Source organism: Manacus candei, unplaced genomic scaffold (assembly GCF_025592945.1).
Source record: "Manacus candei isolate 608988 ecotype Guabito, Panama unplaced genomic scaffold, ASM2559294v1 h1tg000007l, whole genome shotgun sequence".
Taxonomy (NCBI): Eukaryota; Metazoa; Chordata; class Aves; order Passeriformes; family Pipridae; genus Manacus; species Manacus candei.
This window is the reverse complement of record NW_026138055.1, coordinates 4,951,393-4,969,380: the sequence shown is the minus strand read 5'-3', so window position 1 is coordinate 4,969,380 and position 17,988 is coordinate 4,951,393. Positions and strand designations below refer to the sequence as shown.

General features: G+C 42.3%; 1 protein-coding gene across 5 annotated transcripts in view; it reads left to right on the top strand.

Moving 5' to 3' along the window:
* Positions 1 to 17,988, top strand: part of RUNX2 (RUNX family transcription factor 2) — a 181,049-nt gene that overhangs the window by 101,807 nt on the left and 61,254 nt on the right. For 2 of the 5 annotated variants that reach the window (XM_051811580.1, XM_051811570.1), the window contains one exon: positions 7,128 to 12,054. The exons of the other annotated variants lie outside the window; for them this stretch is intronic. In XM_051811580.1, the coding sequence (XP_051667540.1) occupies positions 7,128 to 7,606 (479 nt within the window). In that variant the 3' untranslated portion in view covers positions 7,607 to 12,054. Of the gene's footprint in view, positions 1 to 7,127; positions 12,055 to 17,988 lie in introns of those variants that run through there. 5 annotated transcript variants of the gene reach the window in all.

Genomic DNA, 17,988 nt, shown 5'->3' with positions numbered 1-17,988 from the left:
ATCATAAATTCAGTGAAAACATCTATCTCCAAATTAATCCATGGTATTCGAGGTGCCAAAGTCCTGATACCTAAATACCAGGAGTCATAAATGTGCAGTTTACTGGGTGAAATGGGGTACTGAAGGATGACAGAAGGGATGCACTGCAATTAGGGTGCATCACACTGTTAAATGTGAGGCTCTGAAGGGGTTAAAGTGTTCCTTCCTCCCTCTGACTTTTGTGAGACTGCTGTGCTTAATAATGTTGCAGTTTAAAGGGTCCCAACTAGGCCTTGAAGTTAACACCTTGTTGAGGTGAAGAAAAGAGGAGGGGGGTGCCAGTTCACACCTTTTCTGCAGCTATTGTTTACCAGGAGACCTACTTGGGGTGACCTGGATGGAAAGAAATGAGAAAAAAAATCATGCTTTTTTTCTTTTTTTCTTTTTTTTCCCCCTCCTGAATTAAAGAGAGGGGAAAAGGTATTTGAAAACATACAATTTCCTATGATAAATGGTTCCAAATATCCAGATGACGCATGCTCATCCCAAAAGTGAACCGGGGAGGGAGAAGCCCTGTGCATTATTTCTGCTTAACCCTCACAGCATGTAGACACACATTCAGTGGCAGATGCATGGGAGGAATGTCCCCGAGCTTGGCAGGAAGCTGAGCACCAACCTAGGTTTCTGGGATCACGACCTAATGGCTACAGCAAGGAGTAGATACAGGAGGAGGTGGTTTGGGATCCCTGGGAATTGCATTCCCGGCTGCATCCTACAGTGGCGTCCAGAGGGAAGGTGGTACAGCACTTTTGGAGAGCCAAAGGCCTGCCTGGAAGGAGACAGAAAGATCATGCTGTGTGTGATTCACTAAACACTTATTAGCAGAAGGAGGGAACAAAAATTTAACAAAATGAAGAGCAAAATAACATTGTCTCCCTGATACAGAAGGATGCTTGGGAAAGACCCAAAGAGATGCAGCTAGGAAATAACTAATCTTCCATCCAAACACATTGCAAAGAATCCTTAAGATTGCAAAACGAAGTGCTCAGAAATTGAGAAATCTCAGTACTTACATTGCCTGTGCAACTCTACATTAGCCTCATTTTGCTTATGCATTATATTAGAGATTTTAATTACAGGATCACATGATACTTTTCCCACGGGATTCCTGTCTCATTCAGTGCACAAGATGGACAGTGCTAACTTAATGAGCAGCTCTTGTTTTCTTCTTGTTCTTTGCATTTCCTCAGGCCTTGCTTACTGCAGAGCATTAAATGCTGCTCTGAAGAAGGAATCCCTAATTTCTTGCTGGGCTTTGCTCTAATATTTCTGCCATAGCATTTGTATACAGCTCACTGTAGTGCAATATTCCCAAGAAAGAAAGAACCTGCTTTACATAGAAAACTGAGGCTCTCGTGTCATTCAGTGCACCTTCTCTGTGTCACCTACAGCACAATTTCTGTTCTGTCTGTAGCCTTATGTTCAGACCTGTGATCCCAATGGTTTCAGCTGCAGCTGGGAACATTTAGCGCACGTGCAAATCAGAAGCCAACATCTTTGCTGCACACAGAAAATGAGAGAAGTGAAAATGGGATTTGGAGAGATTTCAACTGAGTCATGTAGGAGCCATGTGGCAAAAACACATATAAAATCCAGTTAACTCAGGAAATAATTGGGTCTCTCTCACCTCGTTCACTTCACCCCTTCTGATTTCTTGGAGCAGTGGATTTTGGGGATCTGTAGACAACAGTCTTCTCTGTTCTTCAGCTGAGATACATCTCCAAAGGTGGCCAGCTTGAGAGGGTTCATGGAAAAGGAATAGTGTCTTGTGTAGTTGAATGCTGTGTTGTACATATGGAGAAGTAACTTAAATGCTGGTGTTTCCTAACTTTCTCACTCTTCACGTGGTAACCTCAATAACATCCTTTTGTTTGTCCCTAGTTGTGTTTATAGTTTCTCAGATTTCTAAAAAAAGCAAACCCCAAATAACCTTGCCTTTCCAAATTTTTCTTTGCAATACTATACAAACACCCATGGACTCCTTTCACTCAGGCTCTGCCATTCCAATGAGTGGAGCCATTGATGGACCAATCCTTCATGGGGCTGGCAAGGGCATGGGTGGCAACGTCCCTGTGTTTCAGCAATATTTGCAGAAAAAGGGCTGAGATTTGGGACTCTGGTATTTCATTCCAGTCTCTAGACAAGTGTCTTTGTAGGGGCACAGACTCTTCTGCCCATTTTTAGTCAGAATGCTTATGATTTGTTCATATTTGGCTGGATTTTTATGGCAACATCTCTCATACAAAAGCCACTCCTATTCCAAAGTTCAAGTCCTTACTTCAAAGCATGGAACTGGTACAGCTTTTCAAAGGAAGGCTCCTCAGAGTTTAAGATTAGTAAAACAATATATTTTTCCCAGCAGAAGAGTTTCAGCTGAAATTTTAAAAACAAATAAATGCATAAATCACAATTTAGACCGAGACAGACGCCCAGCATGGACAATTTCAGCCAGAACATTTAAAGTTTAGCAAAGCTGTAAGAGACTGAAAATGGTCTCATCATGTGAAGTGTGTGGCATGCTCCATCCGAGGAGATATTATCAGCTGTAAGCAATCCAGGCTGCACATATAATTCATAGATGTAGATGTTTAGGAAGGAAAAAACAATTTTAATGGGTCCATTGCTACAATGTCCCAGCCTGAATTGAACTATTGAACAAAAAATCAACAAAATCTAGTATCAACTTCAGTGAATGTCTTAACACTGAAGCTCCCCAAAACACAAGTGAATAATTTAGCTACTGATAAATATATTTAACCATATATAGATGAATTTCCTTTTCAGTGAGTCTTGAACACAGCATCACTATTTTCGTGCATCCAATGGTTATGCATTGATGGGCTAGAAATTTCCCTATGAAACATATGCAGTAAGCCAAGGGGGCTTTTTTTTTTGGTAGTCACCTTATAGTGACTTATAGCCACCTTATATGACAAAGCAAATTGCAATATTTGTAACTTATAAAATTATCCTGTAGCCCTTTAGAGTAGATATCAGCTTGCTGTACCCACAAGGAGTTAATCTGTCTGCAGTACATTATGATCTGTAATAACTGGAAGCGATTGGCCGAAATGCTGTAAACCTGACAGAAATTTTTTGCCCGATTTTCTGCAAACCACGAGCACAGCTTATTAGTTGAGACCTGAGCATTAATTGGCATTAGCTGGCATTTGTAAACTGCAGAAGAGAAACGACCACGGCACGCATGCAGCTGTGAATGGTAGAGCTGCAAAGCTGCAACAGGTAAAACTGTGTCCTAAGTGCGAACGCAAAACCGTTTGAGCTGGCTGCTGGCAAATGCCCATGTCTAGGGATTTTAATGAGTACATCAAAATCAAAATAAGTGAAACCACATGGAATTTTAATTGTTCTTATTCTAAATACGAAACACACTGAAGCAGTATTCTTGAATCTGGGATGTTAGCATATATATTGGCATGTTAACATGACCACTTTTCTGTTCGAAACGTATAGCTCTCAGAAAACTGGAGTGCCAGGTTACATTAGGGAGGAATCAGCTTGGAAGATTTAAAAATAGTTTAACTTGGACTCATTCAGATGTAAAATGGTTTGCTTTTTTCAAAAATATGCCTTTTTAATTTTATTTTTTTTATTGCTAAGCAAAACAGCCAACTGATGACACTATGTAGCAAAAGATCACTTGCTGTGCTTCTTGCCGTGTCTCTCTTTCTGGAGGCATAATATAAAGTCTTTCCTCTTTACACAAGTGTGGTTTCATCACGTTGTGGCCACGATGTAGGGCAGAGGGTCTGTGCTTCATCCATTTAATGCAAGCTATCATGAGAGTGGGAATTCACAGATGCAAATGGTTTTCTTGCTCTGACAGTAGAAAAATTAGCATAAATCTTTAATCCTGCTGGGGAGAGGAATAAATAAGTTATTATAATATTATAATTATTATATTATGAGTTATATACTTGCACTGTCATGTTACTGTATTGCTGATCAACATCGCTGTTTGTGCACAACTAGATACAAAGCTGGGTGCCATACCCAGTAGAACTATTTATCATTCCAGTCCAGCATAGAGCTAAACATGTATAGATGAATAGTCATCCGGGGTTTCCAAGTTAGAGCCAAAATCAACCTTAACATAAGGAGTTAGCACAGAGAAAGGAGGTGGAGGGTGAAAATGCATCAGCAGGATTGCATAGCAGTGAGGATGGCAAGAACCTGAGGTTTAGAGCTGACTTTTTCATACGTTTCACTTAGAAATGAGACTTTCAAACAGGCATCTCAGAGAACTTCTCCTGATCTCCAAAAATATCTTTGCCCAATGGAGATACATAAGGCTGGGAACAAGTGGCAGCCTTATGCAGGGAGTTATGGAGACAGCAAAAGGTGTTTGGGCAAGAGGGGAGTTGGAGAAGTGAGTGTGCAGGAGCTGTGCAGACACAACCATGGGTGAGATAAGACAGGGTTATGGTTATTTGGCCTTTGGGTAAATAGGATTGTGCTTTACAAGCAACAGTAAAAACAAACAAGTGTGGATTTACTATGGTATGTAACAAGGTCTGTAGCCCCACATTCGAAATGCCTACGTGTGGTGTGCACGTTCCCAGTGATTCGACGCAGACATGATCTCTTGGCAACACCCATACAGATAATATTTGGATCTAGCCCTGAGAGGGAGATTGCCTTTTAATGTGTAAAACTGCTTGGAGAGTTTGTTACTAAGAAAAAAAAGGTATTGATTGCAAAGAAACTGAAAATAGTGATGTTCTTCTACACCCTTACACTCATGCCTTTGGTTGTAAAAATCCTGTTTAGCTTCTATCAGGGTAAACTAAGAGCAATTCTGTTCATGTTGGGAGAGTTGCAACAACAATAATAAAAAAAAAGGAGTATAAGCAGCAGCAGATTGAAACTCAGTATTTTGAGCAGCTGGGGAAATTATGTTCTAACCTTATATATCCAGATACATATCAGACCTGTTCACAATATAAAGGATAGTGTTCCAAAATTACAGCTTTGAATCTGGGTGGTATTGCCTCTGGCTATTGTTTGCAGTTGGGAACGAAAGGAGTTGCATCAAGTAGTAGAGTGTTTGCTGTAAAGGTACAAGTTATATTACATTCCATGGCGCTGTGGTTGGAGGGGTTGATGATGGAGACAGACCCATTCACCCCTAGGTCACTGATTCAGTCCCTGATAAAGATAATAGTAATCACATTGTCATCAGAGTTTAGAATGGGCTTTTACTGCCCATTTAAAGCTCTGTACTCAATATCTTTTGAGATGGTAGATTATAAACCCCCAGGTTTCGGGGTGATTTGGATGCTTAGCTGGCTGTGGCCTGGGTCCTCCAGCCTGAATCCAAACTGTGCTTGAGCTTTACCCCGCTTCTGCTTTTAAATGTCGTTGTAGGCATGGGTTCAATGAGCTGGGAGAACAGGAGACAATATAGTGATCTAAATCCCAAAATGTGCCACACAACCTGACAGGGGCTGTTGAGTCTGTGGCTTGTGGCAGCAACAACCATTGTGGATCCTATAGGAGGCCAAGGGCAGAAGGGCTGTAGGGACTTTCTTTCTACACAGCAGTATCATCAAGTCAGATCTGAAGCCTGTCCACAAGGAAAATAAGTGCTTCATTTTAAACTGAAGATACACAGAGTTTTTCAGTGTTTAGCACATTAATTTGGCATCTAGAAGATGCTGTATTTTCCTTTTAGTTAAATCAGGTTCGGTAGGTTGAAAAAGAGGTGAGTGAACCCCTGGATCTGTAGGACTGTAAAGCTGTAGAAGTGTTAGGTGGGAAGTGCAAGGAGGATCCATTTGATTTCATAATTTTCCCCCTTTAGTTATACCCTGCTCTTTCCATCTCTTTATAAATATGTGTATATGTGTCTGCTGCATACTGGCCCATGCATTTACCTCCTCCTGCTCTGTGCTTCTTCATTAGGCTTTCCCTCTTTCCCCCTGTCCCTTTTCCCACACCCTCTTTGTTTTCCACTTTTCTGGCTCCCAGTACGAGCTTTCACCATCTTTTTCTTATGCTCCTGTCCATCCCACGGTCTCCTAAGCACATCACCCAACTACTAACGTTTGCTTTCCAGTTCTGCTCCAAAGCTTTGGATGTTTGATGTGGGATTAGAAATTAGCCAAAATGAGTTTACCCATCCCTGTTTTGCGTTAGACTCCAATTCACAGCGTTACCATCCAGACATGCACAGTAGCCATAAACTGTGTGGTCTTTTTTTTTTTTTCAACCAGACTGCAGTGACTACATATGAAAACAACTTTTTTCAATGGCAAAAAGAGTGTCGGGCTTGTAATTTTCCATCAACTGCTCTGAAAAGTAAAATCTGCATCTTTGCTATCAGCGCAGTGGCTTTGCCCGTCCTTCAGGTGCAGCAAACAGCATTTTTCAGCCAAAGGAAGCAGCTGAACACATTCTCACCTAAATAAATTATTTAAGGCAAGAAGTGGGTCTTAATCACCTCCAGTTTAACTCTCCTGGTGTCAGTGGTACAGTTAACTCGGTGTTGCCAGCTCTTGTAGCTTTATTACAAGTTGCATGATAATTTCTGCTTTTCTGGAAATGCCAGCTCCTGACAGCCTGTGCTGAATCTCAGCTTTTGTGTGCAACCAGACTTGAGTTTCTTGAGAGGCTCTAGCAAAAATCCAGAGATATGTAACCCTCAAAGCTCCGAAACCAGAAGGCAAATCAACTCCAAATCCACCTTTCTATTTTTGGCTCTTTTTCAATCCCTTGATTTCAGAGAATTTTTTTCCCCTTTCTTTTTTTGGCTCTTTTTCAATCTCTTGATATTAGAGGGTTTTTTTTCCCTGACCTGACTCGTGGCCTTTGAACACTTCAGGTTGGCAATGCTGCTCCCTCCATTGGCATCAGTGGAGTTAGACCACGGATGAGTTTGGCCCAGCGCTTGTAGAAGACAGATGTATGACTCTGTTCCTTGCAATGTATTGCTTGATGTGATCTGCTGTTCTCTTGGGGGCCAAAAGAAGTGGGTTATCTTAGAAAAATAAAATTCTATCATCACTTGATACAAAAAATGGTATTTACAGAATTGTTTTCCCCCGTCTTTTGTTATAATTTTTTAGGTGCTTCAGAGCTGGGCCCATTTTCAGATCCCAGGCAGTTCACAAGCATTTCATCCCTCACTGAGAGCCGCTTCTCCAACCCACGAATGCACTATCCAGCCACCTTTACCTATACACCGCCAGTCACCTCAGGCATGTCACTGGGTATGTCCGCAACCACTCACTACCACACCTACCTACCACCACCCTACCCCGGCTCTTCCCAAAACCAAAGTGGACCTTTCCAGACCAGCAGCACTCCATATCTCTACTATGGCACTTCGTCAGGATCATACCAGTTCCCCATGGTGCCGGGAGGGGACCGCTCCCCTTCCAGGATGCTCCCGCCGTGCACCACCACGTCCAACGGCAGCACGCTGCTAAACCCTAACTTGCCCACCCAGAGTGACGGGGTGGAGGCGGATGGCAGCCACAGCAGCTCCCCAACCGTCTTGAATTCTAGTGGCAGGATGGATGAGTCCGTTTGGAGGCCGTACTGAGATTTCTTCCATAGCCGGCCCGACCTCCGCAAGCCAAAAAAAAAAAAACCTAACACCAAACGGTCGACTAACTACGAAGTGCCTGTTTTTGGGGTTTTTTTCTTTTTCTTTAAAAAAAAAAAAAAAATTTTACCAATATGTGCAACTGTGTAGACGGGATGATAATGGCCATAAATAACACAAGAGTTACCAACACACCACAACCCATGTTTCAGATTATGTGAATCAAAGCACATATTTTCTTTTTTTCCCCCTTGGAACCATTTTATATTTAAAATGTACTTTCTCCACACACAAAATCACCCCCTCCTTTTTTTTTTTTCTTTTTTTTCCCCCTTCCTTTTCCCCTCCCCCCCAAGAGTTTTGTAATAACTAGTGAGTTACTTTTGCCAACGAGGAGAGAACGGACTCCCCGGCTATCAGGAGAAACATGGTGATGCAAGGCAAAGGCTGCATTCCCTTTTATTTTAATAAAAAACCCCAAACTAACCATGAACTCCAGATACAGTTGCAATCATACAACGTATGGGACCCTCTCCACACCCGTAGTGCAATTCACCTGGCTTGTATTGGTGCACATAAAAAGGAAAGCAAAGAGCGAGTTGCTTCCATTTTGCCATGATCCATTCAGATGAAAACAGCTGTCCCAAAAAACTCTGCCCAAGCCTTGCTGCGGATAACGGTTGGAACTTCTCTTTGTTCACTGCTTTTTTGGTTTGTTTTCGGGTACTTAAAGAGAATGAGTTTTCAAGTTAGGTGAGCCAACCCCAGGGTTTCCTTTTTGCTTTTGTATCCCCTCATTTTGCCTTCGATTAGCCAAAAACCAAAAATAACAACCAAAACCTTGAAAAACGAAAAAACAAAATGTTATTACTTATGCAAAATATGAGAATGGCAATATATATTACTAGAGCCAAAATGGTATACATAGTATTTGTGTTCAGCTATGTTCTCTTTTTATTTTCTTTTTTAAATTATAAATGTGTAAAATTTGAGGTTGTTTGCTAACGTGAATCATCATATAACTTTAAAAGAATATTTATAATTATTTAATGACATTTGGACCCTTTAAACATTTCTTAATGTAATGATATATTGACTTCGGTCTCTAAAAGTGTTTTTTGTTTTTTTGGTTTTTTTACTTATTACATTTCTGTGATGGTGTAAACCTCAAACCTTTACCCAACTCTGAAAAGCAGTTCCAGTGTGAACCAGTTTACAATGTGACTTAAAAATGACAAACCCAACCCAAATGCATCCACATCAAATGATTTTGGATGTAGGATCTTTTTATATAACTTATGAAGGAAATATTGTGTTTAAAATATTTTTATTAGCTGTCTGGTTGCCTTCAACACAGTCTTGCCTTTTAATCAGTAGTTGTGGAGACACTGGAAAAATGGTAGGAAGGATGAAATATTTTCCACCCTTCCCCTAATTTCTTCTTCTCCTAGGATTTTTCTCAGAACTTCAAAATTTGAAAAGATTCATATTTAAAATGGTCTATTTTGACAGCATAATTTGGATTTCAGAAGGGTTGTTGTCTTTTTTTTCCCCAAAGAAAAATTAAAACTGTTCAAGGACCGTATTTTTGCAAATAATGAATTGTTAAATATCTCAAGAAATGGGATTAAGGGAGAAATGGTGAAACATTTTCCCCTCCCCTTGCAATTTCAGCCCACTCAGTGGAATGAAAAGATTCCAAACTTGAGACAGAAGCTGCCTGGTAGCGAGTCACCGCCCGTTAGCATTAAATGCGGGAGCCATACGGATGATGTGGTGGCTCTGAAGCTGGTGTGGCTGTTGCTGTGTTAGAGGGACAAGCCCAAGGGCAGCAGTACTTACCTCTGCAGAAGCTGAAAATCTAAACTCACCTTAAAAGCTGCTCTAGTGCTCCCAGACGTGATACAGGGAGAACAGATTGCACCCAAAACCCAAAACCCTTGGCCAACCTGCTGCCAAACTGTCCTGCGGAGGGGCCCAAATTTTGTCCAGCCCAGGGCAGCAATATCAAACAGGGAGGTGACATGGCAACAGCTGGATGTGGTGGGAGCTGAACCACCTGCCCCACGCTCTCCCCAAACAGGTGATGTTAAGCCTGGTTTAGTGGGATGTTTGGCACGTGCTGGTGGGCTTGGCTGGTGCCTCCTCCTTCTAGTCCTTTAGTCACTGCTCTCTGCAGCCCCCTCAGGGGCTGGAGGCCTCCAAGCTGCTCCTTGGGTGTTCTTTGGCTCCCTCCAAAGTATTGCAATAAACCAACAGTGGGCACAGCCATTACAGAGCCAGACACCACCCCTACTGCTCGTTAATAGCGAAGCTGTTGAACGAGTTTCCATTAGCATGGTACATCCCTCCAATCTGCGTGACGACGTGCTCTTAAAACCAATAAATTAATAAAAAGTCTTTGCCTTCTAAAGGTTGTATACCAAGTATGCTTAAAGTATAAGTAAGACACTTTGTTTTTCTTCTAATACTTAGTTTTCCTTCAAAGATGGAAGCTGTAATTGATTCTATTTATTGTTGGTTTGTGGTAGCTTGAAGCATACCACTGTCCATTTATTTGTAACTGTAAAGTAACGTTTGTTAGTCTCAGCAGCACTTAAAAAGCCAGTGTCTGGTTACACATTTCAGTTTTGTTTTTTGTTTAGTAAGCAAGAGAAAAAGAGATGTACTGCCAGTGCAAGCTGTTTCCTATTTAATAAAAGGTACTATATTTGTACATTATTTGTTATTGCTGAGAAGGGCTTTTTAAGGTTTACTGTATGCATATTAAGTAATTTTTAGGGTGCTTTTGTGTTGAAATGTTGTTAAGAGTGGCTGCAGGCAGCAACCCAGATTTTCTTTTTTTTTTTTCTCTCTCTTTTTCTTTTTCTTTTTTTTTTTTTTTTCAGACTTTGTTGTAAAATTCAAGCACTTGGTTTTTGTTTCTGGATAAATCCAGCACAGACCAGATTTTTTTGTTTTGCCCAATACCGACAGGACTCTGTTTGTGTCCCCGCGGTTTTTCAACTGGACCATTAGGGACAGACGTTGAAAAGGTTTTCTCCGCCCGGTCGAGGCACATGTGCCTGATCCAACTGATCCGTGCCCTCGGCTGACCTGACTCTGCCTGCTTGAGATAGGAAGGAAAGGATTTTCTAAGTACCTGCAGACAGAGGAGCACCAGCCTCTTGACTTTCAGTAGCTCCTGAACCCTCCCGGTGCCTTTGGAAAATCTCTCCTCGTACATCAGGCTGGTCGTGGAGGGAGCTTGTACAAGCTGAGGCAGAGATGCTCACCAAAGCTTTCAGAAAATGCTTTTGAGTTCACTTGGAAATGCTCTTGAAACAGGATGTCAGACAAAAAACCCCAACCACCTGGTGCTATGTAGTGAATCCTATCAGTTTATTGGAGCTTTTGTGAGGTACTTGGCATTGCAGGAGTTTTCCCAAAGGTACGACAGCCCTTCCCTCGGGGCAGTGGCAATCTCTGGCACCAGTCATAGATTTAAAGATAAAAAATGGCCTTTTTCTAGGGTTCAGTTCTCTTATCCTACCAAAGATTTACTTCCAGCACAAAAGGCACGATGTCCCTTTTGCCAAATGGAGGATTAAAGCCTCCTCTCCCTCCTCCTAAGGGTAACCAGATCGGGGGCAGCCGGTAGGGACGGATGAGTAAAGCAAATTATTTACCCCACAGCATCACTTGTGTGGCGTTTGTTGTTTACTTTAAAAGACCAGCTGCTGTGTCTTTCTTAGCATTGAACTTTTTTTTGCCAGCAGTCCCCTGAGCAAAGATTGACCAGTTTCCACAGGTACCATCTGGAGTGGGGAGAATTTTGCACTTTCACCCTGAGCAAAGCGAGGCTCAGCCCCTCACCGGGCTGCAGCGCCAGCAAGCCATGAGCAAAAGCAATAATTAAACCTGGATCAGCCATGAGCTCAAAGAAGCCCCATTCTCTGCCCCCCTGAATTTCTTCTTGTTTTTAAATAGAATGCATTTCAGTTTAACATTTTCTGAGAACTTTTTTAGATGTTTGTTTACTTCCATGTTTACAGGTAACTCTTTGCTTTTTTTTTAATGCAGTACTTTTAAGTATATCAGCCAAAACCATACTTTTACAGTAACTTTAGGTAATATGAGTGACATTCCATTTTTTTTTTGTTGTTAATATGCTTTACCAATCTTGAACTTCTGCTGGAACAAAATATTTGTAGCATTTTGTGTAAATACAAGCTTTAATTTTTTATTTTTTCAAATGCTGTCACCCGAGATTTGCTTTTCATGCACATATTGTACAAACACACTCTGCTTTATGCCACAGACGATGATTGTGGATCAGTTTACTTCAACTTCAAAGGGACTATTTGTATTGTATGTTGCAACTGTAAATTGAATTGTTTGGCATTTTCTCATGATTGTAATATTAATTTGAAGTTTTAATTTCATTTTCAATAAAATGGCTTTTTTTTTTTGTTAATGTTCTTCTACGCTTCTTTTTCTTCCTTGTCTCCTCTTGGCACCAGGCAGGGTAAAGCAAGCACAGGGTAGGACACGGTACTGGCCCCATCAATTAAATATAACAAGCAAGTTTCCAGGCCTTTGTGTGGTAAAGAACATCTTCTAAAACTGATCTCAAATGCTGCTTCTTTTTCTGAGCCTGCAAACTATCAAAACCTGTGTTTCTTAGAGAAGTGCAAACTGCTCTTTCTTGCTGCATCATTAACTCTGAGACCTATCAGTTGACATTAGCTATGACATTCTGGTGCTAAGAGGGCTGTGGGCAGAGTTTGAAGTACAGGGAAAACCAGGATTTCCAAACTGGGAGGGAGGGATTAGGATTTATGACACTTTTCCAGGATGAGGCTTGATCCATCCCCACCTCTTCCTGGTCAGACCTGAGGAATGTAGTTACAGATAATCTTGTGATTTGCATGGCCTGAGGAAAGAATAGTTTTCAAGCAGCAAAAAATATATGGATTGGGAGGGGACTGAAGGAGGAGGCTATTTTTCCTCCAGCTTAGTGTCAGGGGTAGGAGGAGATGCATCTAATGAAGGTGAGGTTAAGTTCACCTGAGGCTGCCTGCAGAAGGAGAGGACAGGAATTGTTTGCAAGCTTATTCCTGATCTCATAGTAAGTTCTTGTCCTTCTTAGCTATTTCTTGAGTCTACAAAAGAGAAATAGTAGCAAAGAGAGGTGTGAGGTTCTGATCATTTCAAGAAACCTTCGTCTCTAGAGTCTAAATGTCAGTGATACTGATTTTGGGAGCTCTGTTGGCTTTACCATGGACCTACACATTTGTTATGTGGTGTTTTAACCTTGCAATAATATTTGAGGGTCTTCAAGAGTGTTTTCATTCCAATTCATAATCTGAGTCCTGATTTTAGGGAAGCTTGATCCAAGAGTGAGGAACCAAGCAAACCAATCAACACTTGGTGATGTAGTTACTCTATAATTTTTTTCTGGGGGACTTGTGCTACAAACATTAGTGCTAAGACTTTCTGTTTCCCTCTGGCACACAGATTAATTTAGCTATTCTTCCTTTCACGATCACTTAATCCAGATTCTCATCTATGAAAATAAACAATTTTCCTTCATTTTGTGTGATGGAGTGATGGAACAGGGGCCTTGAGAGATTGTGACACTTCTGTCCTTGGAAGTTTACAGGACCCAACTGCATAAAACATGGAGCAACCTGGTCTGACCCCAGGAATTGAGGATGCTTGAGCAGGAGATTGGGCTGGAGACCTCCCATGGTTCCTTCCTAATTATCCCATGGCCCTGTAAGGCAGGCTGGGAGCTGCCTGCTACAGGTTGCTGTCTGAGATAAAAAGTGCTTGCGTGACTGTATGGAGAGCAAATATTCAGTTAAATGCAATCTGAATAAAGTGGTTGGACAGGATTAAATTTGTGTATAGGCAGGTTATTGAGGAGTTACAGTGATCCCTCTGTCTTTTCACAGAATCATAGAATGGTTTGGGTCGAAAGGGACCTTAAAGATCAATTTTTGTTGGTTTCTGGCACATTTCTCTGGGATGTCTACAGCAGTCATAGTCTGAAAAAGGGCTGGAAGAGCCAAACCATCCCTCTGATCCAGTACAGCAGTTCCTGTCAAGTATCATACTGGGAATGTTGCTTTTGATTTTTTGCTTCATTTACCCTTCTGGAGCTTGTGAAGGTGACTCTCTTGCCTTAGCCAGAAACCAAACACTCGAGGCAAAATGACCGCCACTGGCCAACACGGAGGACAGCCCCTTACAGAGATATGTGGAGCAGTGGGGGGAGATAAAACTCAAAGCACTTTAGGAGAGAAGATTTAGAGACATTTCCTGCAAGTGGTGATGACTGTTCTCTTCCCCATCTTTTTGGTGTCAGTAAATATCTTCTGTGTTTTGGGTTGTGAGTGCTGAACATCAGCTTTGGATGACTGGAGTCAGACCTTGCTGGTCCCACACAGTCCTGCACTGCCTCTCTCTGCTGGCCTTGGTTTTAACTTTCTAATTTCCTGTGGCTGTGAGCAACACCAGAGGGACTCAGAGCAGGCCTGTTTTTGTGCCTAAAGCAAGCTCTTGGGGAGAGGTGGGGGTGAGAAGGAGCAGGGTCTGACCAAGCCCTATGCTGGCACCAATTAAAAATTTCATCAAGCAGTTTACTGGGGAAAAGGAGGAAATAACTTCAGTTATATATCTAAGGACTGATATGAACTATCTAGTTACCTTCTGCCCGGTCAGGAGGAAATGAATCAATATTTTGGGGTGAAATCCCTCCCTTGAGTTACTGCTCATGGATGGACAATATTCTGCCTAAGTCACAGCAGCTCTGCAGCATGGGGGAGGACACACTGGTCATATATTTGGGTAGGGGTGTAGTGAGGGTGTCCAGCTCAGGCACTCACCACTCAGCTGAATGCTTGCAGAGGACCGACTAAGATTGTTATTCCTCAGAAACATTTGTTAGGTGGGTTAAAAGTAATAAGCAAATCCACTAGAAACCCATAATCCTTGGACAGGTGATGTAGACGACCATGGAAGTTAAAATACTGGGAGCAGGTTGAGAATTTCTGCTCAACATCTTCAACAAAAGTTTTAGCACAAGCTTAAAGCAAAAAAAAAATTAAATATTTAACTTGGGCCTTCTGTGATTATCTTTTCCCTGTAGATCTTCTGGTGCAATGTCAGTCTGGGATGAATGGAGCTGTTCCCAGGAGGATTCTTTGTGATACTTGTATGTCTTTGGAGGGGGGGACCTCAGCATTTACCCCACTGGGAATAGGAAACTGTTGGCCTCACTAGTGGATAAGGCTGTGAGATACAAAGAGAGCAAAGCCCAAACTTCCAAAAGCTTCTGATGATCTGATGTAGTAACTTGGGACCCACAACATAATTTAAAATTGAAGTTCTCAGGCTTGCCTTGCTACTCTCATGCACATTTATTGCATATTTTACTTAGGGTAAATGCAACCTACATTTCTTGTGTTGACTGTGTTACCTAAATAACAAGCAGACTTGAATTTCCCTACTGCAGTTATGTGAGAGAATAAAAAAAAATCCCTATAGGTATATTTTAAGAACTTGTAAAGATGAAACAAATTAGTAGCTGGGAAATTGCAGCATCATCTATGATTCTCCAAATGACTTGGGACTCCTTATGCCTCAGTTTCCCTAAATATAGATCAGGGAATTTATTATTTCCCTACTTTGTCAGGGTGTCCCATGGACTCAGTGTTTACAGAGAGCTTTGGACTTTTGTTGTTGTTGTTGTTTAGCTTTTTTTCCACTACAAATCCAATGTTTGGTCTCACGCCATTGGATAGTGTCCTTTGAAACAGCACATTTCTAAACCACATGTTTAGAAAAATTGACCCAGTTTCCAGACTGCTGATCTGGTCAAATAACAATGTGGAGTTAAGGCCAAGTTGTGCTGTCTCAACAGATTTACTCTGAATTTGTGGTGGGGCAGGAAAAAAAGCAGAGATCGCTGCAATCCGTGGAGGCAGCCCTTGGCCGCTCCCTCCCAGCAGCTCGCTCGGGACAAGCAGCTGGAGCTTTGTGGGATGTCCCAACACTTAGAGAAAAGCAAACAACCCATGTTAAAGCTGATATGCTGCAGCAACTTGCCAGTGATTAATGTTTACCACGAGGCCAAATTCAGCTGGTGATTACGCCAGTGGAGATCAGCTGAAGTCCCTCTATTAATAGCCCCGCGGTTTTGGACGCCAGCATTTTCCTACCCGTAAGTGTGGGTGTTATCAATGAAGGGTCACTGAAGGTCTGGTTGGAAGGAGTCTCAGTTGGTCTCCCAGTTCAAGGGAGGCTCAATGCAGTACCACTGGCACCAGATCCTCTCAGCAAGGCTGTGCCCAGCAAGTCTTGGTATCTTCTAAGTGTGGAGATGGAGCCGGGATTTCAGCATCCCCAACCTTCCCCTAATATCCACCCCCCAGCCTTTCAAAGTGCAGAGGGTAACTTTTTCCCCAACTTCTGGTTTAGGGATTGGGTTTGTTCCTGCCTCTGGCTTTGGACACAAAAGGTGCAATAAGGGTTTAAAACCTTGTTGCACATCTATAGGACTCCAGTGCTAGGTGACCTCTCCTTCCTCCTTCATTTGTGTTCAGAGAATCACAGAATGGTTTAGATAGGAAGAGGCCTTAAAGACCATCTTGTTCCAAACCCCTGCCATGGGTAGGGACACCTTCTGCTAGATCATGTTGCTCCAAGCCCTGTCCAGCCCGGCCTTGAACATTTCCAGGGATGGGGCAGCCACAGCTTCTCTGGGCAACCTGTGCCAGGGCCTCACCACCCTCACAGGGAAGAATTTCTTCCTAATATCTAATCTATCCTGCCTTCTTTCAATTTAAAGCCATCCCCCCTTGTTCTGTCTCTCCAGGCCCTTGTCAAAAGTCCCTCTCCAGCCCTCTAATAGCCCCTTTAGGTGCTGGAAGGCTGTAGCTGTTCCTCCAGACTGTGACTTTAGAGCACTATTAAAAATAAAGTCGAACCCTAAACACAAAGGCAGCTCCTCAACCCCCCTCCCACTCCCCTCACCCCCTCCACCCCCCCAGCTTGTTTACTTTTTGATTTCCGCAGTTGGAAAAAGAAGTCCTTGGTAGCTGAAAATGATGCTGTTACTTCCAAATGCTGTGAGACAGCTTCTCCCAGGAAAGCACAATTTTTATTCCTGCTCCAGGGTGTGCGAGGCTGGTTAGCAAATATGAGGAAACAGGAAAGAAAGACTGCAACAGAAGGGATAAAAAACCCAAATAATCCAGACTGATCTTGGGAAACCTGGATGCAAAGGATCTTTGTCCGTTTATTACCAGTAGTGGTGTTCTCCTTAAAGAGCATGATGTTCTCATCTTTTAATAATAGCCAGGCCAGATGCTGAAGTCTCTCCTGCAAATACTGTATAAGTGAGAAGGAGAACAGCTGATTTCTGTTAAGATGAATACACCAGGAGGATAAGCCAAAAAAAGTATGAGAAACCTCCAGAGGTCTGTCTTTGCAACACCGCTTGGCAGCTGCATCTCAAAGTCGGGACTGAAAATCCAGCCTGTGCTTCTGTCCCTCCGCTGATCTGTCGCTGTGAGTGGAGCAGCAATTCCTGCACCACATGGGAGTTTGGAGCAGTGCTGGAAGGGATTTCCCCCTCTGTTTTAAAGAACTGCAAAATTCACAGCTTTTGTGGAGCTGTAGAAAGTATCAGGCGACCAGGAATTTGCTTGACTTACTCCTTGCCATAGAAAATGGTTCCATGCTGAGTTGGGGCCAGTGGTATAAAATGGCATTTTTGTTCCATCTTTTTTTGTACTTTCCCTTCTGCCCTGTTTTTGTTCTCAGTCTTTTTTATTAGTCTGGAAGAGACTAATTCAAAGTCCTAGATAAAGACGGGATTGGAGTTTTATAAGGCATTATATTGGGCATTAAGGAAGATGCTTCTGCCTCTCCCCACACTACCCCTTCAATCATCTTTTCCTTATGTTCAACCCAGAAACTGTATTTCCGTTGGGGCAGGGATCTTTGAACTCAAAGTAAGATCACTCATGTTTGTAGTATGTTTATAGGTATTGGATGGAAAGTGTTAGAGAAAAGGAGGGTACATGGTGATGTGATATTGCATTTGTGTAATGGGGCAATGCCCAAGAAAAAAAGAAACTGTGTATCATGGCCACACATTTTTCTCATATGCTGAATGGCAGTCCTCGAAAACAGTTCCTAGAAACCAGAAAAAAACCCATTGTGAAACATCGAGGGAGAACTCATCCAATGTTTAGGATTGCTGGCTAATGACTGCAGATAAAGATGTTTATGGAGAACTTGTGTAACCCTTTTCCTTGCCAACGAGAGAAGGTTTGGTACGTGCTGTTTCAAACCTCCCTGTCTCCGCCTGACCAAGAGAATCCCCC